Source organism: Pipra filicauda, unplaced genomic scaffold (genome assembly GCF_003945595.2).
Source record: "Pipra filicauda isolate LSUMZ 115617 unplaced genomic scaffold, ASM394559v2 scaffold135_size2527700_pilon, whole genome shotgun sequence".
In the NCBI taxonomy this organism is placed as follows: domain Eukaryota; kingdom Metazoa; phylum Chordata; class Aves; order Passeriformes; family Pipridae; genus Pipra; species Pipra filicauda.
The window spans coordinates 1,893,536-1,914,761 of NW_024103829.1; the positions used below are offsets into that span (position 1 = coordinate 1,893,536).

General features: G+C 37.5%; 1 protein-coding gene across 2 annotated transcripts in view; it reads left to right on the forward strand.

Moving 5' to 3' along the window:
- DPYD (dihydropyrimidine dehydrogenase) overlaps positions 1-21,226 on the forward strand; it is a 338,238-nt gene that overhangs the window by 83,512 nt on the left and 233,500 nt on the right. For both annotated transcript variants that reach the window (XM_027740750.2, XM_039378355.1), the window contains 2 exons: positions 4,046-4,133; positions 14,369-14,530. In XM_027740750.2, the coding sequence (XP_027596551.1) occupies positions 4,046-4,133; positions 14,369-14,530 (250 nt within the window). The remainder of the gene's footprint in view (positions 1-4,045; positions 4,134-14,368; positions 14,531-21,226) is intronic.

Consider the following 21,226-nt stretch of genomic DNA (forward strand, 5'->3'; position numbering starts at 1 on the left):
GGGCATTCCACTTAGAAATGAATTAGATTTATTTGGAAATTATAGATTTATTTCTTCTTGACACGCAGCTTTCTTATTTCGCTGTTTACCATCCCCAGCTCAGGGTTTAGAGAGTGGTGCAAGAGACTGGGAACCAAGAAAAGCCTTGACATCAAAGTTGTGTCTTCTGTTCAAACTGGCCTCCTATTCACTGTGTGGAATTTGCTCTACCATTCTCTTAAAATTAATTGACCAAAACCTCTGGATGTACATACAGAACATCATTATGAGACCTGTGTGAAACTGTAATGTGTGTATCTGGGCTGTTTCTCTGAGTAGTGGATAAAGTTTTAGAAATTTCTGCAAATAGTAGAGCTGGAAGCCTCTTTTCAAAATGACTGTTTATGTCCTGCAGAAACCCGCGTAAGTGGATTAGGATTCAGTGTGCTTCTAAACCTCTGCCAACGGTAACCATAAAGGTTATTTGGCCTGTTTTGTCATACATGAAAATTTGATAGGTTATCAGCAACAATTCATTGTGGAATATTACTCTGGATTATCTGTTTCGCCGCCGGCCTTTCCGCGTACATGTGATTGCACTTCAGGGAATGTTATTGCCAGTGACAATTGTTCACTGCAATTTTAGGTAACAATATAACTAAATTGACCTTCTTTGTTTAGAAGCAAAAGTGTGTTGAGAGCTGGTCTAGACCTAGAAATGAGACTGTTGGTCAGATATTTTAACTTTAAAATAAAATACTGGGTAATATTTAACAATTAAACAACGAAAACTATGAAATGAAAATTAATCCATCTGTGGCTTTCTTTTCTCTTTGCAGTGCAAAGACTATGGTGTTCCCTTTTATATGAAAATCAATATGCATATAAAGTGGATATGGTGTCTTTTAAGATTCAACACAACCTATATATTTCTAAAGGAGATGCTATTCCATGAACAAAGAGGGGAAAATTTCATAATATAGTGTGTTTTCAGGTAGTTGGTAGGATTTTTCCTATATTTTTACTAAGAAATGCTGAGATATATATTCTGAGATTAGCACAGGTCCATAGTCCAGAATGTTGTTTATCTGGGTGTTTTTTTAGTAGTGAGCATGTAGCTCTTCATTTAATTTGGTAGGAGCTAGCAGGTGAAATACAGACATTTAATCTAAGTTTCTAATTCGTTGTTTACATTATTTTGAACCAAAATCATAGTAATAAAATAATCTTTTAAAATGAAAGATGGGATTTCATAGGGTGGGAGAACAGTTACAGAAAAAGGAAAGAAGTGTGGTACTTAATGTTTCTTTGTGTGGTAATTTGCATGTGGATTTGAAGCTCATGGTAATGCTGGTTTATTCCCTTAAGCATGGTATTTTGCCTGTGATTTTTGAAAGGATCAATCACTTGCAGCAATTCATGTAATAACTTTCTGGTGGGTGACTCTACTACTTTATTTATGCTTTTTGCCTGGTTCACCAGAATGCAATACCTTTGCTCCTTTGTACAGTAAATGCACTCTGTAATATCTTTTATGGTATAGTCAAAGAATAATTTATTGTCAGATAGAAAAATAGGTCAACACTAATGTCACTTGATGATCAACCCCCCCAAGTTTAATAAAACACCACACCAGCACGCATTCAGCACAGTGCTTGATGTTTTATTAGGACTACAGTACCTTACAGTACCTAGCTATAGCAGGAGTGTAATTACTGAGCTGTCAGGGTGATAAGTGGGATTAATGGCAGCCTGGTGCACTTTAGTCTGCAGAGTGCTTGGAAGATGGTATTATTATAAGAGAAAGTCTGTACTGGTATATTCATGGCACTCTCCTCTCCTCCCCAAAGCTCACATTCAAGATTGTGTTGCACCCCCCCTCCCAGTAGCTGACATTTTCAACAGCTGTTATTTTGTGAACCAGCTCAAAAATCAAAAGAGAAATAATTTGGTAAAGATTCTTGCTAGCCACAACGGGTAATCTGTACACAGCTTATCCTGCCAGGTGCCATTCTAGTCAGTTTTGACATGAGATTGTGCTATATATAATCCACAGAATGTGTTTTGTGTTCAGTGTACTTCCTTTGGTCTTGGATACAGGATACAGTGTTGTTTTTGAAAGAAAACCACACTGAGGAGAGTGAAGAGTAAAAAGTCATAATGGACTTGTTGCCTTCTTTAATGGCGTGATTTTTGACTTCTGTTATTTCTATACTGCCTACACAGGCAAACTGCTCATCTGAGCCCTTGTCACAGTGTTATTTTCTCTAGCGTATCTCCTTTTTTGCTGGCTTCTGGTACTAGAACTTTGTTTTCTTTCAATCTGCTTAGAATGCTAAAAGCACCCTCTTGACTCCGTGTTCTGGCTACAACCTTTTGAGGTCCCTCCTGTCCTGTGTTTGTTTTTTAAGGCATTTATAGCATGTACCTGTCAGTGGGTAGTGCTGGGTCCAGCTAAACCTGCTAATGCTCTTCTGACATCCTGACTAGTTGAACCAGTAACTCACTATGGTGTTGAACCCGGATTTGGCTTTTTCGGGTTTCCCATCTTTTGCAGCCTGTGGGACCTGTTTTCCTTAAATACATCCTCTGGAGCCTTTTCTGCATGAGTAATCTTGTGAGAAAATCCAAACAGCCCCTACCACATGTGCCTTCAAATTTTTCTGGTGCCATAGTGTCTGCAATACCCAGCTAGATGATAACGAATGATAAGATGAAAGGTTAATTAATCTTTTACTTAACTAGCTTTGCCTTCTTTCTTATTCCACCTTTAATTGAAAAAATGACAACAAAAAAAAGCCCCCAATGCATGCGGTTGACAAAGTCAGGCCAGTGTTTCACTGCAGGTGTTTCAGTCATTTCTTTCCTTTTAATATGCTCTTCATTTCTTTGTGCCTGTAGTCCATTGACCTCTTGAGCTTTTCTGTGTTTGAAAATACTCTATCTCAGCCAGTTCCAGTGTTATTACCTATCATTGAATAACAATAATTAAGGTAGACTTGTGTAACTTATGTAAGTAGTTGGGCTCAAATAATAAGTAAAAACCAAATTTTATTTCATTTTCCACAGATTGTTAAATTGATAGTTAACATAAATTCTGTATGTAGTTAAGCAATATTGAAAGAGCATCTGAAACAACTTAATGAATTATGAGATAAGTAGTAAGGTATTTGACCTATGATAATCATTGATCTGTAAAAGCAAAACTATTTACAAATACCTTTGTATTTAATAGAGAACAATTTTACTTCTTCAGCTGACTTTTAGCTTTTTGTGGTAGGTTTGCTTACTGCAAATTATATAGACTACCCTGACGGCTTAATCCTTAGATGGGACCTGTGCAAGCAACTGGATCAGTACATCCTCATGGATGACTATGCAGAAATGGACAATCAATCTTTATTATTTAGTATGTTTCAATATACAGTCCCATTTTGTCATTAAAAATGACTATAAGAGGGTTTTGGGGATTTTGATTAGGAGTATGCATAAGACTACTGAATTGTTTTCAGAGGTCATAGACTTATCACAGTAAAGTCATAGAAAAGTGACTTGAAAATTTATCAGATATTCTTATTCTTTGGACATATATTAAAAAGTAAGTACTTCTTCTGTGGAAATGCTGTTGGTTTTTTTTATGTTTGATTGTCCAACGTTCAGAATTTAATCCACAATGACACTTCCAGAACTTCATTAATAAATTCAGATTCACAACACAAATGTTTTTCAGATAGAAAAATTAAATAGTCAGAAGTTTAGCAACCTTGGATTTGAGGGGAAAAATTACCTCTATGTGATTTGTTTCCTAATACTTAAGCATGTGTAGTTCATGTGGTTGTAATGGCACCCCCAGCCTTCCTATGGACAGTACAGTCAACAGAACATAACTAACCTGTGTTGATGAAAGTCAATAATGATCATGTAGTGCTTTGAGGCTTTAAATAGAAATTTTATCTATTATTATTCCTTTGTGGCTTTTCTTCCGACATGCTAACTTGAAAACCTTGTGCTATTGGCAGCATTTGTATTCCATGTCTCCTTGACACATCTTCTTTTATTCCTGTAGATGCTTAAAGTGTGCAGATGCCCCCTGTCAGAAGAGTTGCCCAACTAATCTGGACATCAAGTCATTCATCACGAGTATTGCAAACAAGGTAAAGTCAGGCTTGCAGTAGTACATGGAGGGAGATAGCAGCAGTTACTTGCAGTTCTGTGGGTGAGATTGCATTTCAAGGTTTATCTTTGTAAAATCTTCAAAAAAAAGTGTTTGGAACAGATGTTTTGAAGTTTGAGTCAGCTAGTTTTTAATTTTTTTTACTTCTGTTCTATGCCTGTACAGATATGTATAGTGCAGCTCTATTTCATGTCACTTTATATAAAAAGTCTTTGGTTTTGATGGTTTTCAAATACAGTGATATTCAAAACCCTGAGCATTATAATGTCATTATTTAACCTTTCTACTACCTGAGGTATTATAGTTACAAACCTTTTCGTTTGTTAAAGGTGGGAGTTTTGGAATAGTTTTATTTTTTTAAGAAGTGATTGTAGTTTAAATTTCCTTTGGGCAGAAATTTGGTATGGAGGTAGTCATCTCAAGGAATGTTTGCTTGTACTTTATAGTAAGAGGCTCTGGCTAATACAAATGTGGTCAGTCACTAGGACTATTAATAACATACTACAGGAATAAATGGAACTCCCTCTTTGGAGATACTGTACTTTTTCCTTTCTTAATAGGCTACTATACTGTGATCATAATGAAATCTTAAAAACATTATTCTGAATTGTGGTTTACAAGTGACTTTTAATGGGCAGAAATAAATAAAGATTGCTGCAAAGTTGATGTGACAAGATTAATTAGGCTGTCTGGGATAGCCTAAAGATGACTGCATATTGATTGCCCCATACCTTTTAAAACTTACTTCCCATCTGTGGAATCATTAGCTGCCATGTGATTTATTCGTCTACATGAGCCCAACTAGACTCATAATCTACTGAGGGTGCTACAAAGATTTTCTGTCTGCCTTTTATGCTCTAACATGTCTCACTCTTGAATGCAGCTGAAAGGGCCAACACAGGTAAAGCTGGAGTGAAGTTGGTGGGCAGCAGCAGCACTTCCATGTGCAAGTGAACAGCCACATTGATTTTACTATTCTGTGTGTGACACCAGTAAATTCTGCACCCTAACAAGAAACATTAGCATAAGAGCAGATATTAAAATGTGTGTATCAATTATAATGTGATGTGATTTGCAGTAATTGGTATTATGCCCAATATATGCCTCTAGACAGTTTTCTTATATAGTCTATACCCTGTCACTGCTGCATTTATTTTCATGAATGTAGGCATCTGTTTGTGACCATGGTATAGTTTGTGGCATATTGCTGCTTATTACCTCTTCAGGCATCGTGAAGCAGGCAAACTGAGCAGAGAAGGCACAAGGCAGTAATGAAACTGCTACTCTCCATCTCGTCATTGTGCTGTAGTTTGTTTAGGAAACCTAAAGCAAATTTTATGGAAGTATTTTACCAGGATGATCTTTTCTTATTAAGGATTAGTTACGCTACTGCTTTGAGTAGGATAGGGTGATATGTTGTTGAGGAAAGAAAAAGGGCCTGATTATAAAAACATAAAGCTGGGATTAAGCAACCAGGGAAGATGGATTGAAGACTGCAACTGAAGGTGTCAGAAAAAGAACTAACACCAGCAACATCCTGGTACAATAAATTTGATGGGTCTCTTAGACTCTGACTGCCTTGACTATATGATGCCTCTTTGTGACTTGACAGAAAGGGTAAGTCATTTTAACAGCTGATTCGTTCTGAATTCTGTGGTTCCATTACAGAGCAGAGAATATGAAGGTGGGGTGACTGCAGAGCTTTGAGAGTTGTGGTTTGGCAAAGGTATACTGGAATGATAATAGTAAACTGCCTCAAAGGTTCGAAGTAAAGTCTTTGCCCTGCCAAAACCAATGAGTACAGTCTTACTGATTTTAATAGACCCAAAATTAACCTGTCAGATGGTCATTGAGGTTGATCAACCCTTTAAAGTTTGTGCTGCTTGGTGATGATTTTAAATCCTCTTGGAAGCTGCAGATGCTAAGAAGACAATGGTTTTGCCCTAAGCAGGTGACCTGATCACTTGATGTTTTATCAGAAAATCCTACTATAGAAAACAATTGCAATGTCCTACTTTTCTCTCAGGAGATTTAGCACTTTTTTTTGGTGGAAAAACCGAAGTATCTTAGATTACTGAAATGTAACTATAGCATGTCTTTTTGGACCCTATCCATATCTATCAATAGCTTCTATATCCACTCTGAAACTAGATTTTATGAAAGGTATACAACAGCTTTTGGTAACTGCTTTTACCTCATGTTGATGTCTGGTTATTGTGTAGGCAGAAGGAAACATTCAAATACAGGAGGTTTTAAAAAGTCTAATACTTAGTTTCTGCTGTTCAGGATGTTAGGATGGAAAATTGCATACCTAAAATCCGTGCTGCTTCTGTGAAATCAAGTTTCAAGTGTGAGTTTACATACAGTCTTAACCTCTGCTTTCTCGCCTTACCCTGTTGGAAGGAATCTTATATAGCAGCATGGTTGTGGAAGCATTTCTCTGCAACAACTCTAATGCTGACTTTAAAAACAAACAACCAGAAAATGAAACCAAAAACCAAACCCCCCAAAATTAGAAATGAGTAGAACCCACACTGGGATATGCTTAGCAAGTAGCTGAATTTGTGGACTAAGAAACAAGACTAGGAAGTCCTGCATGCTCTTGGCAGGGGTGTTGGAACTAGATGATCTTCAAGGTCCCCTTCCAACCCAAACCATTCTATGATTCTGTGTTCGTAGCATCCATGTCAGTGGCTGTGCTTCCTGTAATTCATGTACAAAGCAACTTAAGGAAATTGCAGGGCATAGAGGGACCATAACCTTGACTTGATGACTGTAGTCTGCTAGGCTGAATTTTCCTTTTGATGCGTTAGTTTCTGATGCCTTTGCTAGAAGAGGTGTCTCTTACAACAAATTCTGTTATTCAGAAAAAGTAACAGGAAATTTTTCTGGTTTCCTTTATTGATTGAACTTTTGTATAGGTATAGGAATGTACTACTGTTTTTACAGTACTGCACTTTGAAACTCCTTGCTTTCTGTCAGGCAAGCAATAGATATAAGGTGGAAGTTGAGAGAGGGGTACCAAAGATTGCAGTGATCCATGACTGTGGTAGAGTCTGTGTGAGAGCCCACTACCATGGCTGCTCTTGTGGTGTCCTCTGCCCTCTTTCATTCTGGTGCTGTGGTGGTACCTGCACCATACACTTTTAGAGCAGATAGAAAACAAGAATAGTGTGCTTTTGAACACTAAAACTTGTAATTTGTAATTTTGAAAGTTTTTAATATAACCAGTAAGTAACTTTTCACTTTATTGTGCATTTTGCTAAACTTTTATTGAAATAATCACTTGGATATCATTCAGTAGTCTGAATATTCAGCTTGAAGAATATTTCTGTATTACTGTCACAGAAGTACTTCCTTAATATGATCAACGATGTTTTACATGTCGTTGAAAATACTTTTCAAAATGATAAATCTGTTTTTGCTGTTTTCATCCTGTAAATAAATTTCCTTTTTTAATCCAAAAGCTTATAAATATATATGGTAGCTTCTAGAAAATTAAATAGGCGAAGCATAGAACATTCAGGTGTTTGAGGTCAATAAATTCAGGAAATTGGGGTGTGTTTTCTAGACTTATTGAAGTCCCTGTCCTGCTTCTGAATCTCTCTTCATCACTCACTTGAGACACTCACTTCAGCTAGCTACCCTTCCACTTGTTAAGAGAAGATTCCGTTCAATAAATTCCTTGTTGTTATCCTTGTGTAAGCAGTATTTTTTTAAATGCACGCAGGTATTTATTTAAACATGATTCATTATTAATATAGAGTATTTAGACAGCAAAGTACTGAAAATGAATTACTTTGTGAAGTATTTAAGAGCTCTATTGTATGCAGTTTGTTTTGTTGGAAAACGGCTATAGCAGTCATAAAAGGTCAGGGATTCTCGTTCGCTTAAGCCTGAGGCTTTTTAGATATTTACAGGCCATGTACAGTGTAGCTCTTCTGGCTGTTCTGCCATTAGACCTGAGCTCGGGAGTAGAAGAGGGACAGGGGAGGAGGGTTGTTTCTGCGTTGAGAGGGTAATTGAATTGCCAGACTCAATGAGCCTTGAGCCTCTTCAAGAAAAAGGACGTCACTTATGCTGTATTGTGTTAGCTGCTGCGACTCAGTTGAGTATAGGCTACAACTTCCATTCTCTTTTTCCATACAAACTGTATTACAACTCCACTTTATAAAGGTACAATCTGTTCTATTGTGTCTTCCCAGTTCGTGTGTCTCAGTTCATATAGACTGCTTGCAACTGAGTCTCTCAGAGACCAGACTTCAAATTCACCATGCACATATCACTACTTTTATTTCTAAATATCAGAAAATGGCAAACAAGTATTCTGACTTCCAGCTGTCCTCTCTTTAAATACAGCCATCACATTGCAAAGTGTAGTTTTATAATGCACAAGTACTTTGTTGTTTATTTCTTTAAAAAGAAAAAAACCCCAGAAACAAACACTAGAAAAACCCCAAATATCTTCAGCTGCTGCAGGAGAAAGCTTTGCCCCATGGCCTGAATGAGTACCAGGAGTGATGTTAGGATTTTATGTCCTCCTTTCCCTGTGTTGATATGTCAAAGCAAAAAGGAATTGGTAAAATGGAGCTCTGGCACTTGTCATCCTTTAGGACTGGCACAAGCAAATGTTTTACAGCAGCAGAAAATCCTAGTTTCCCAGAAGCATCTTTCAGCCTGAACACTTGCAGACTGTCCAGCTTTTCTCCTGTTCAGCAAAACCATGTGCCAGAGAAACTGCCCTTTAGAAAGCAACTGTTCCTCACATGCTCACCACCTTTGAACTGTTCAGTGAGTGAGTCTTGGAGCTTTTTGTCATCAGACACCTTTATGGTTGAGTAGTAGCATTGAAAAACAACTCTTTGTGAGGATATTGACTTTTGTTACACAGCACAGGCATAAGGTGTGAGTGAAGAATGAAGAATTGGGGGTGCAGAAGTATTTTTTGTGTTATCTGTCTTCAAAGAACACACTGTTGCTGTAGCCCTCTGTTACCAGCTCTCACATTTTTATCTCAAGACTTGCAATATTAGAGTGATTCCTGACATTGACACAACAGTTTTCTCCTTGTTCAGAAAGACTCCCAAACCAAATTAGAAACCCACACCAGAAAACAAACCAACAAACGCAAAAAGCAACCCAGTACCCCAAATCAACAAAGCCATGCTGCCCTCTAGATAAAAGGTAAAAGGTTGTCCCTGGGCTGTGCAGAACACTTGTAGGAAAATGGAGGAGGGAGAAATGAATGTCAGGAACAGTACAGAGAAACTTGTGGAACACAAGGGTAAGTTTTAGGATTTCAGAGAAATCTTTTGGTTTAAATCAAACCAAAGGAAACTGGGGGGGAATTCTCAAGAGAGAAATTCTGTTTTTTCAGAGGAGAAATGAGAGAGAGAACAAACTGGAAAATAGAATGGATACCAAAGTATAAAGGTGAATGTGAAGTTTGGGAGATTGAGGGAGTAAATAAAAACATGTTTGTGATAATATACTGGAAATGAGAAAGAAGGAAAAGTGGGTAGACAGAGGAAGACAAGATGCCAAAAGTTGTGGAATCACTTAGAGAAAATGCATGAAGAAAAGATGGCCACAGAGAAAGGGTGTTGAGAGCCATAGGATTATGGCAGGTGACAGAAACGGAAAAATGTTTTCCTATACCAGAGGAACTCTGAGTAAATTAACAAAGAACATCTATATGCCATTGCAAAGATTGTAGAAAACCATGAGTCATGGTTCATATGTAAAATACTGTAAGTGGGATCCTGTTGATACAATGAAGAATTGTGGAAGTCAGAAAGCTGCTAGATGACTGGTAATAATGATATACAGATAAATGAAAATTATCACAATCTTTAAGTACTACTTTGAGGCCCTAGGTTCTTGAAAGTGCTGTTTTATTCAGTTTTCTCTGTTAATCTTTGTATATTTCAGGTCACTAAATAAAATAGTAAGGAAAAAAAACCGTTTAAAAGAAAAAGTGGGGATGGTGTTAAGTTGATGCACATGAAATAGTGACTTTTCTTGAGATGTCTGTTTGTACTTTGTGTAATGGAATGGCTGACAGCTGGTTTCAGTTACCATAGTGTAATTATGTAGAATAGACTTTTGCGATGACACTATGTCAATTAAGGAATCTCTCACATTCTAGACTACAAAGGACAAAATGACAGTACAAGATATTTCTTCCGTTTTTTTTCATAAAAAGATAGTGACACTGTGTGAAATTACAGTCCTGTTATGATGACACAAGTCAAATGATGTGAAAGATTTCTGGATTGATTAAAAATCATCAGCATTATAATATAGAATATGTATGATTTGATAAGTTGCTGTTATGTTTTGTTCGTTCTTCTTGGGAAGATATTTGGGGGGGGCTGACAGACTGAGAGTGTTTCTTGTTATATTTGAACTGGTGTGTGTCAATGTGAAAAATACTCTTATATAACAACGTACTTTAAATAGTGACACTTTGGTCTGTGGAAATATTTTAATCCAATACATCTTGAGTAAATTTTAAAGCCTTCGCAAAACATGAACTAGGGTAGGAGGTGGTTGTATTTTCCCATATATTTTTGTATGTCTTCCATTTTTTAAACTAAATCTAAGTGAAAAAGAAATTATTACTTTTTTCTTCTTTCCTATTAAAGTATTCACGCTGTCCCCAAATTCTGATAAAGTCAGTGTTTTTATTTTTATTACATAAAGCATAATAATGCATATTCTTCTTTGTTTTTATGAAAAATACAATATCAAAACACCCTGATGCATAATGAATTTATATAAAAGGCTCTTGAATTGAATTGAAAGAAAGGATGCTATAAGCATTTCCTGATAATAAATGCAATTTCTTCTGGTCTCTTAGTATTGATTGTATGTGTTTTAATAGGGTTTTTTCAAGTAAAAAAAAGTCTAATTTGCATGCAAATTGTATAATGCTTCTAAATGATACATGTGGAGATCCTCTTCTGCCTGTTTTCCTGTGATTATTGATATCTGTTTAAGGCTTCTTTTTGTTCTCTGTGTTAGCAATGTAGTATTTATTGACATTCTGATGTAGGAAACCACAAAACATCCAGTTAGATTAATTAATTTCTATGGAAGTGCATAGGAAAAAAGGTTCTATGAACCAAGGCAGGAACAGACATTTATCTCATTAAAAAATTCAGAAACATTCCAGTTTTAGACTTGCTTCCTCAGTGATGTCTGTAATAAACTAGCCAACTGAGTCATCTTACTATTTCAGTGTCTACAAAAATTACTCCAGACTGTTAAGGTAGCTTACATTACTCCATGCCCTGAAGTAACATTGTCATTTTAATGAAGCCAGCCTCCCTTTAATTCTCATCCTTTCTCATGTACATGTGGTGTGTGGTTGCCAGCATTCCAGGTCTGCATTTCGTGTCTGTTTTGTCTGCAGCCTACTACACTGATTATATGAAATGATCAACATTTTTTTAAAATGTGACCATTCTATGAATATTCTACTTTTAATGTCACTGATAAATGTAATGAATATTAATACGTTTTCAACTTAAAAAATAAAGCTACATAAGCACAATGTGTTTGTGTAACTACACATTTAAGATACTATACACATGCTACAAACTCTCATTTATTACTGTAGTAACAGAATGATTTGCAGTTTTGTGACACAGTTTGTATAACACTACTCAGTGTAACTTACTAGACTTTATTTATCTGCCAGTTTTTTGTCAACTATGGTAAAACATTTTCCTAATTATGTTTTATATGTTAGATAATAAATCAACACAGTAAAGGCAGGATAAATGATTAAATAGAATGGAAGAACAAAGAGATGAAGCAACTCAGAGCTGGGCACCTGAAGCCCTGCCCACAGCCCAGTCTCCATGCTACACTGTGCCCTGGGTATCAGGAAGTTTGCTGATGGACTTGCTCTCGAGCCACTGCACAGTCATGGTAGCAGCACGTGGCAATATCCTTTCACTGGTAGTGAATAGTACCAGTGGCAATGGTAACAGTGGTTACACTGGTTTTCAGGAAGGTAGAAGATGAAAATTAGGAAACTGTAGCTCTTCTGAGAGAATGTTATAAGTTTGCCCGTGGTAAAATTGGCACAGGGTGACCAGTTGTTGGCAGACCAGGAAACCAAGTCTGCACTGAACCTGTCCTTTCCTTTCATTTTTAGAGGTGCTCACTTCAGCACTGTTGAAACAAACTAGTGAAGCAGTGCAGAAGACTTGCCTTGCTGTGAATGTCTTTTAATTTATCTTTAAAAATTATTTCAGGTGTTAAGACTAGAAAATACATACTGTTTGATAGAGTTTATTTGTTGTCTTAATGTTTAGCATGGCAATGTGTACTATATACTTTTTGATACACTTATTTAAAGAGGGTGCAGTTCCTTTTTTCTCAGGTGCTACAACTGCTACTGGCAGCTGTAGCAACTCATGATCGTGACAGCAACATCTTAAAACTTCCCAAATCGTGTCCAAACATGTACTCCGTCATGTTTTCCCAAAAGTAGGAGTTCAGCAGAAGCTGGACGTACCCCCATTGGGACTTCAGTTCCAACTTCCTTACCGAAGTCTGGCATGATGTTCTGAGACAGATTTCCTTATCTATCCCCTTAACAAACCATAATCTTGATACTACACCCACAGTGACCCTGGTCTTGTCTCTCTAAAGGCATTTGTGCCTTAACATACCCAATCTTTCTGTAGCCTAGCTGTGCTCAAAGTTTGGTTTGAGCTTGCACAAGAACTAAAATGTGCCAGCTGTGTTGTCATTGCTTTTACTGGTACAGCTCAAATGTGAGAGTGTTCTTTACGGATATGTAGGAAAATTAGTTTTTAAAAAAGGAATATTTAACAGCTTTGCATTCTAGGTATAATAACTAGATGTGTATGTTAATTTTAACAAGCTGAAAAATGTAGAAAATCCTGAATGAAGTTGCTTGAATAGAAATACACCTTGTTGTAATTGTTTCCGTTGAACCAGAGTTGAAGATAATAAAAATAATAATCCTGGACAACCTAGGAAGGGAAACTATAGCTCTAATATGTGTGAAATATAAAATTGAACAGAAGTTTTGTCTTTGAGTTAGTGAGAAGAATCACTAGTACTAGTTTGTATTCCTTTAGAGTGGAAAAAAGGAATGTAATTGCTAGGAACAGACAACTAGTGCCATGTAAGATGCTGCAGGATATCTAGGCTGGTCTCTCAGTGCTGCTTAAGAAAGACATGGGTCTCCTGCATTGGCTGTCACTTCTGCTGTCTGCAAAGTTATGTGTCAGTGACATCTCCAATATAGCTGGACTTATGTGTTCTGCTGCCAGATTGAATTTACAGTGTCTTTACTGGCTGTCTTTAGCAACTCTAACAATCTCTGGCACATCAAAACAGTATAATTCTTCTGGAAGAGCAAAAATATCTGCTAATATGTACAATTTTCATTAACTAATACTCCTTCACATTGGAAAAAATGAGAATTTGGGATAATAGAGTGCCTTACCAGTCACCACAGGCAAAATGATTGAAGGTTCTCCCCGAACGGTTGTATAAAGGGATTACCTGTTCAACCAGGATTAGAATTTCAATGGGGCGTAATAGTGTCTAAGAAAATCCCAAAGAAGTACAGCTAGTTTGTGTTTCCAGGTGATGGACAGGGGCTGATGGTATGCAATAGACCAGCATCTGTAAGCAAAAAGTCCAGTTACACCTACAAATACATTTCTTGAACATTGGCATTTTCTTGGTAATCTCTATATGTGTCTGTAGCATCTGGTTTGACTTTAGAGAATTTTATGCTTTGTATTTTAATATGCCTGTAGAGAATTTGAACCTCCCAAACCAATTGGGCTCCTGCCCAATTGACCTGGGAATGGAGAAAGTATTTTCAAATACATTATGCAGACATCTTAGTTTTTGAAGGTAGATTTGTTAAGTCACTAAAAATCCTACAACCTACTCAGACAGAAGGTGCTTTTAACTATTTTGCAAGCTAAAAAGCAAAGTTTATCTTTGCAAAATCCACAGTTTGTTGACTTTCTTCTCAATTCTTTGACATAATGCTGTATAACATGTTAATACGTTTAAGTAATGTCAGTGTTATTTAATATATATGTGTTTATTATTCTACTAACCAGTTATTCTCTTGAATGTTTGAATTTTTGCTTCGTTGGTATGTGACTATCTTTTTTTTTTACTATTTCTTCTTTTCTCTTTTTCCTCCAGAACTATTATGGAGCTGCCAAAATGATTCTTTCTGACAATCCACTTGGCCTGACATGTGGAATGGTGTGTCCAACATCAGATCTCTGTGTTGGTGGCTGCAATTTGTATGCCACTGAGGAGGGACCAATTAATATTGGTGGATTGCAGCAGTTTGCTACTGAGGTAGGTGGGACTTGTCTTAAATTCTTTGTGTGTACCGTTGAGTATTGCCTGAGTGGTTGCCTTTGTTAATGAATTGTTTTAAAAAAAATTGATACTAATAAAATAAAGGCGTAGGAAGTTAGAATAATTATCCTTTTTCTTGCAGCAGATTCAAAAGCTTAGAAACACTTTCATAATGCAGTACATTATAGGAACATAAGGAACATTATTTGTGAACAAGATGATTCTTTAGAAATGCTTGTAGGTGAGACAGTTTCTTTTATAATGAAAAGTTTAACTAAGCCAGGTGAAATTGTGGATGTTACTCAAGTAGGCTGCATAGGGGAAAAGATCAAGTGCACCTGCATCTGTAACTGCATATTAAGGAGATGTAGAACTGTTCTGGGCATAGGGTAGATTCTATAGTAGAATTAATGTGCATTTATACTGACTTTGAGACAAAGGATAAGCTTCAGATGAATTCATCTTTTTATTGTCCTGTTTTGTCAAAACTACGTAAATACAATTTCAGGTTGACCTAAAATACATGTTCACGTGCATCTGTTTGGATAGATAGAGGTGCATACAGGTGTTTATGTGTCAATTTATTAGATCATAAAGGTAGCTACATGTTTTGGCTACTGAAGCAAGGGTTGCCACTTCATGTTAGGAAGTCTTCTCGGGAGTTTCTGTTGGGGTTCTTGTGCATTGTTTGTGATTATGTAGTTTCAAGGCTCCAATTTCCATCTGAAGAAAGACAGAGGCAACTGCTCATTTGTTAACTCCTTTGAAGGGCATGGAGGATTAGTACCAAACTGATGGTCTCAGCTGGCACCTCAACTGATCTATCTGTTGTATTGGTGGGTAGAAATTTGATTTTGGTCTGTAAAAGTGGGGAAGTTGTGGCTGTATTAAAAAAGGCATATATGTGTGTTTAGATTGCACATTTCTATACAGTCTTTAATTCACGTGCATGTCCGTCTTCTGTATCATGAGCCATTTGTCTGATTATATTTACAAACATACGAAGAATCACAGAATATGCTGAGTTGGAAGGGACCCACAGGGATCATCGAGTCCAGCTCTTAGCCCTGCACAGGACCATCTCCAGGAGTCACACCAGGTGCCTGAGAGTATTGTCCAAACACTTCTTGAACTCTGTCAGGCTTGGTGCTGTGACCACTTCCCTGGGGAGCCTGTTCAGTGCCCAACCACCCTCTGGGTGAAGAACCTTTTTTAATGTCCAACCTAAACTCCCCCTGACACAACTTTAGGCCATTCCCTGGGGTCCTGTCACTGGTCACGACAGAGGAGAGATCAGAAGTCCCAATCACCTTTACAAAGCCTGAGGGAAAAAACCAACAGACCAAAAAGAAACACAAATCAATCTATAAGTAACAGATGATATGTCTGCAAGGCCAATTTATTGCTCTGGTGTCATTCAGAGACTTCATAGACTTCACTTCCTCTTCTCAAGGGCTGTGGGTCATGATTCATTGAGCAAATATTGCTACTGCTGCTGCTGTTCTCCTTTTATCTGTTTGTGTCCCTTCTTTCTTCTCTCCAGGAGACTTGTACATCTTCTGGAGCACTTTTTAAACTTTTTTACTAGCTGTTGCTGAACCCTCTCTCCTCTTTGTCATTGAAGTAGCTATCCAATTCAATTTTTTGCAGATTTGAACAGAAAAATGTAAGAATCAGTGCAGCTGAGACCAAAGTTCTCATTTACAGGATGAGACTAGAGAAACTGAACTGGATTTGTTTTATGTGTATATTCCATAGTTGGGTTTTATCAGTGAAGAGGCAATTTCATTAGCTTTTCTTCTAATGGCCTTTTATTCCTTATATGTAAAAAGTTAGTATTTGTTGCAAAGCAGAAGACTTCTTTTTTCCCTAAAACCCCACCAAACCAAACACAAAAACCCAAAACAACTGCGCAAACAAAAATATTAAGCAGTTGTCAAGTAGATGATAAATACATTGGTGAAATATTGCTGCTTAGGAACCAAATAAAAGTAATATGTGTAATACGTGTCTCTGTTTAGCCCTAATGCTATGATTAATAGAGAGGAATTATGGCTTGATAGATAATGCTAAATATCTGCCATTTTTCTTCAAAAATCTTTAGAAATCTATTAAAGAAGCTTAGTGCTAGCATAATGATTGATATGAAAACTACAAAGAGGATGAATAGTTCCAAATCGCTTTGCTCTTAATGTTTCGAGTTTTTTTAAAATTATATTAGTTTCAAGAGTTCCAAAGGATAAAATTGTTATACAGTTCTATATAGCACTCTAACAAAAAGAACATTTCAGCAAATTTTATTATCCTTAGTGTTTTATAGTATCTATATATCTAGTATATATGAAATGTAGAAAAATGTTAAAAATGTTAAAAAATTGGTTGTTAATAACCTTTAGATTTAGTGCTGTTTAACAAAGAATTTGTATGTATTGTCATACTCTTACTTAGTAAGAATAGACAGTCACATTTTCAATGAGTACTTTTTAACCTTTTATTCCATTGAATTTTACCATGAAAGTATGTGTAGTTGAAAAAATATAATAGTATGAGTGCTTCCAAATAACAATCATTACAAAAATATGGATTATAATATTGAAGAAAATAATAAGGTACTACTACTCATACCAAAACTGGCCCAGATACTGCAAGCAAAGTGTGTTCACTGCTCTACCTATACAAGTAACTTAACAAATTGTGTAATTTAGGCATGCAACATGTGTTACTCTTAATGAGAACTGCATGGTAATTCTCATGCATGGTGTAATATTTGTCCCGCGGGGGCTTGTTTACTGAAAACTCCATTGTGCATGAAACCAGTTTTGGACTTTTTTTTTCCCTTGGAATTAGTCTGAGGATCATACACTTGATGCATTATAAGAGTGAGTGATAATAAAAGGGCACAACTGCTAGCTGAGATAAAAGATAAAATTGCAATGAAGCAGAAATGTGGGTTTAAAATGGAAAATATATGAGTATGATGTGTGCCTGTTTGTGCTTCTGAACAATGACTGATCATCTGTTCATACTGCAGATAAAGCTCCCTAATTGTAAAATATTTGTCTTGCATACGATAGAAGAAATAAAAAAAAGACACCTCAGGCCTCCTGCATTTTCCTTCTGCCCTTTCATATCGTTTTGTAACTATGTTTGGCTCATTCTCAAAGTGAATTGTAATCCAGCTTGAACAAATATGAATTTTGACAATTAAATGTTCAAGTGGAAAAAAGGAAATGTCCGTTTGTATTTGTGATGTAGAATGTGTATACTGAGATGCAGTTACCATGGTAACTGTTGCATCTAGAGAATAACATGGAGTAAAAGCTCACTATTATAAATGACGAGTGTCAAGCTCAGGTTACACCTGCTACTGCACAGGTCAAAATTATATTAATGTCTTTATCTGTCTCCTTTGCCCAAGTACTTCAGAATCAGGAAACATCCAGTTTTGGAACAAAAGTTCTGTGAAAATATGCTGAGGTTGCAGTAACAGTACATACAAGCATGGGGTATATGGCTGTCAGTCCCACAAAATAAACTAAAATTACTAGGTACTCAAGTACAAGTTTGTAAGCTTGTAGTAAAAAGGAAGTGAGATCTATTACATTGTCCGCTGCAGTATTAATGAGAAACTCTCAAATTACTACATTTTTGGATAGACATTATTGAATCTAAAGGTTCTCCTCTGTTTCTGTTTGGTCATTCTGAATGGAGCAGCATAAGCTAAATAGAAAATGTATTATTTTAATTGCTGCATACTAGATATAAACACTGGATCATTTAGTGCTGTGGCTCTTGTGCCAGCTACAGTTCTGGTGATTTGTTCCTCTCTGGAAATACATTCTGACTGCTGTTGTAGCAGAAAGAAAGTGGAAAAGGAAATTTGATGTGTTTTTTTCTGAAAGAGGCATCATATGAGCTTACCTGCTGGTCACCTATAGGCATTTCAGCAGAGCACTTGGTCTGGGAGGAGGGCTGTGGTGAGGGACCCCCTCTGAGTGCTGAACCTCCCTTCTCCCCCCGTGCACCGTGGTCAGGGAAGAAGTGGCTGCCCTGAAGGATTGCAGTGTCGTGGTGCACTGTGCCCTTGGGCACAGGGGCCCTCTTTCAGTTGCATGTTGACAACTGACCAGTCTTAATGTAGGTGCAAGAAGAGGGTGGTTCTCGTGGATCAGCCACTGCTGCAGTTGGATGGCCTTGAGATAGCTGCCTGGGCTCCTCATTGGCATAGGCACTGGTGCTCCTCAGCAGAGGAGGATTGTTTTGGGGACCTAAGATAACAGGACAAATAGAAAACCCCCTCTATTTGAAGGTATTAATTTTAATTTTAACACATCTTTAGGTTATTTTATCTGATAAGTCATGTTGAAATCCACAGTAATAAATGAAACTTTAGGCTTGTCTGAAGGAGATAGTGTAGACTTCTGTAATAGTTCAGGGGATGAATCTGAGGACTTCTGATTTCTCAGGCCAGTGCTGAAAGATTTACTGATATTTGGGCAAGTTATATAAACTTTTCTACGACATGTTTTATAGATGTTAAACATTCTTTGTTTTTTTAAAGCATTTGCATGAATGTTGCTATGTTCGTTTTGGTGGCGGGATTCATGAGACGTTGAGATTTGGACTCTGCAATGTCCTAGGTCCATGGATTTTTTTGGGACTAGCGTAATGGAGGTTTGAAAAGTTATTAATGAGGTGGTTTAGGCCCTGGTTTTGTCAGCACTCACCTACTTGCATAGAAATTTGAAGTGTTACAACTTTAGCTCTTAATTTGTGGAGGATCAACAGGTGTTCATAACCAGCTCATGTCTGTGGAAAAAACGCTACCTTGTAACATCCTGTGTTAATGAAACTAATTGGGTGATCATGTAATTTGACAACTTCAGTAAGATTACTAAGCATGCAATTTGCTTCATTTTGTATTAAAATCTGTGCAGAATATTTTTTTTTTCTTCTTTAAATATTCAGCTGCCCCATATTGATGTAAACCAGCCTACAAATAAATATCCATGGAAACCAGTGAGAAAGTGTGAAGCTCATAAAATTAGTTCCTAAATGTTACTGATTTCATTGCCTGTATTTTACTTTCTGTGTACTGGCAAAATCTGATAACAATTCAGAATACACTAATAATGTTTCACACTAAAATAAATTCCAGTTAGATTCTACATCAGTAGCTGTTTGGTGTCTCGCTGTCTTAGTGAAGGATATTTAATGGTAAACCTGACAGATAAACTTATTTCTATAGCCTTTTAAGCATGGCAGCAAACATTATAGTTGAAGAATATAAAGGATTTAATTGTGAAGTCAAAACTTATACTAAATTTTTCCACTGCTCCTTCCTTTTTCCCGTTTTGTTTTCTTTTTAAGCCTTTTTCTGTTGATGAACATGACAGATTAAACAGATGCACCTTTTACAGAGAAATGTGTCCTTCTATGTATATCTTGCAGACTACTAAGTGTAAGGGGGGCCCCCTGGTGGTCTAGTGGTTAGGATGCGGTGCTCTCACCGCCGCGGCCCGGGTTCGATTCCTGGTCAGGGAACCCCTCCGGGCAGATGGAGCTCGTCAGCCCTGTAAGGCCATCCATCTAAGAGAAGGTCACTCTAAACAAACCTGCGTCCTGAGGACCTCGCTGCCACCGTCCAAGCTTCGCTCGGCCCCAGCAGTTAAACCTTAGGATTAAAGGGTCGGCTCAGTTCAACGCACACTGGGTCAAACCTAAAATATCCACTGCGCAGGCTCGAAGGGTAAAGACTTTTCCCAAATCTTCGTTCGCGAAGACTGGCCATACTACAAGTGTGTTTTGTAGGATTAGACAAAGATTTTTACGTTTACATTGAGGTTAAAGTTTCAGTCTATTTACTGTTTAATACATTCTCTGTCATAGTCCAAAAATAATTTTAAGCAATCATAGGATAGTAGAATGTCTTGGGTTGGAAGGGACCTTAAAGATCATCTCGTTCCAATCTCCCTGCCATGGCCAGGGACACCTTCCATTTGACCGGGTTGCTCAAAGACCCATCCAGCCTGGCCTTGAATACTTCCAGGGTTAATAGAATTATAAATGTTGGAAAATATCTTCAAGCTCATTGAGTTCAATCTTTGACCAAACACCACCTTATCAACTAAAGTTGGCCCTAGATGCCATGTCCAGTCGTTTGTTGAACACTTCCAAAAATGGTGACTTCACCACTTCCCCAGTCGGTCTTTTCCAATGCTTACCAACCCTTTCAGTGAAGCAGTTCTTCCTGATGTCCAACCTGAACTTCCCCTGGCACAGCTTGAGGCCATTTCCTCTTGTCCTGTTGCTGGTTGCCTGGGAGAAGAGACCAGCCTCCCCCTGCCTACAACCTCTTTTCAGGTAGGTGCAGAGAGTGTTGAGGTCTCCCCTGAGCCTCCTTTTCTCCAGACTAAACACTCTCAGCTCCTTCAGCCTCTCCTCACAGGACTTATTCTCCAGACCCTTCACCAACTCCTTGGTCCTGCTGGCCACATTGTTTCTGATCCAGGCTAGGATGCCATTGATATTCTTGGCCACCTGGGCACACTGCTGGCTTATGTCCAGCTGGGTGTCAACCAGCACCCTCAGGTCCTTTTCCACTGGGCAACTTTCCAGCCACTGTTCCCCAAGCCTGCAGGTGCTGCATGGGGAGGTTGTGAAACGGGAGTGAATAATAAGTAAGTAAAGGTG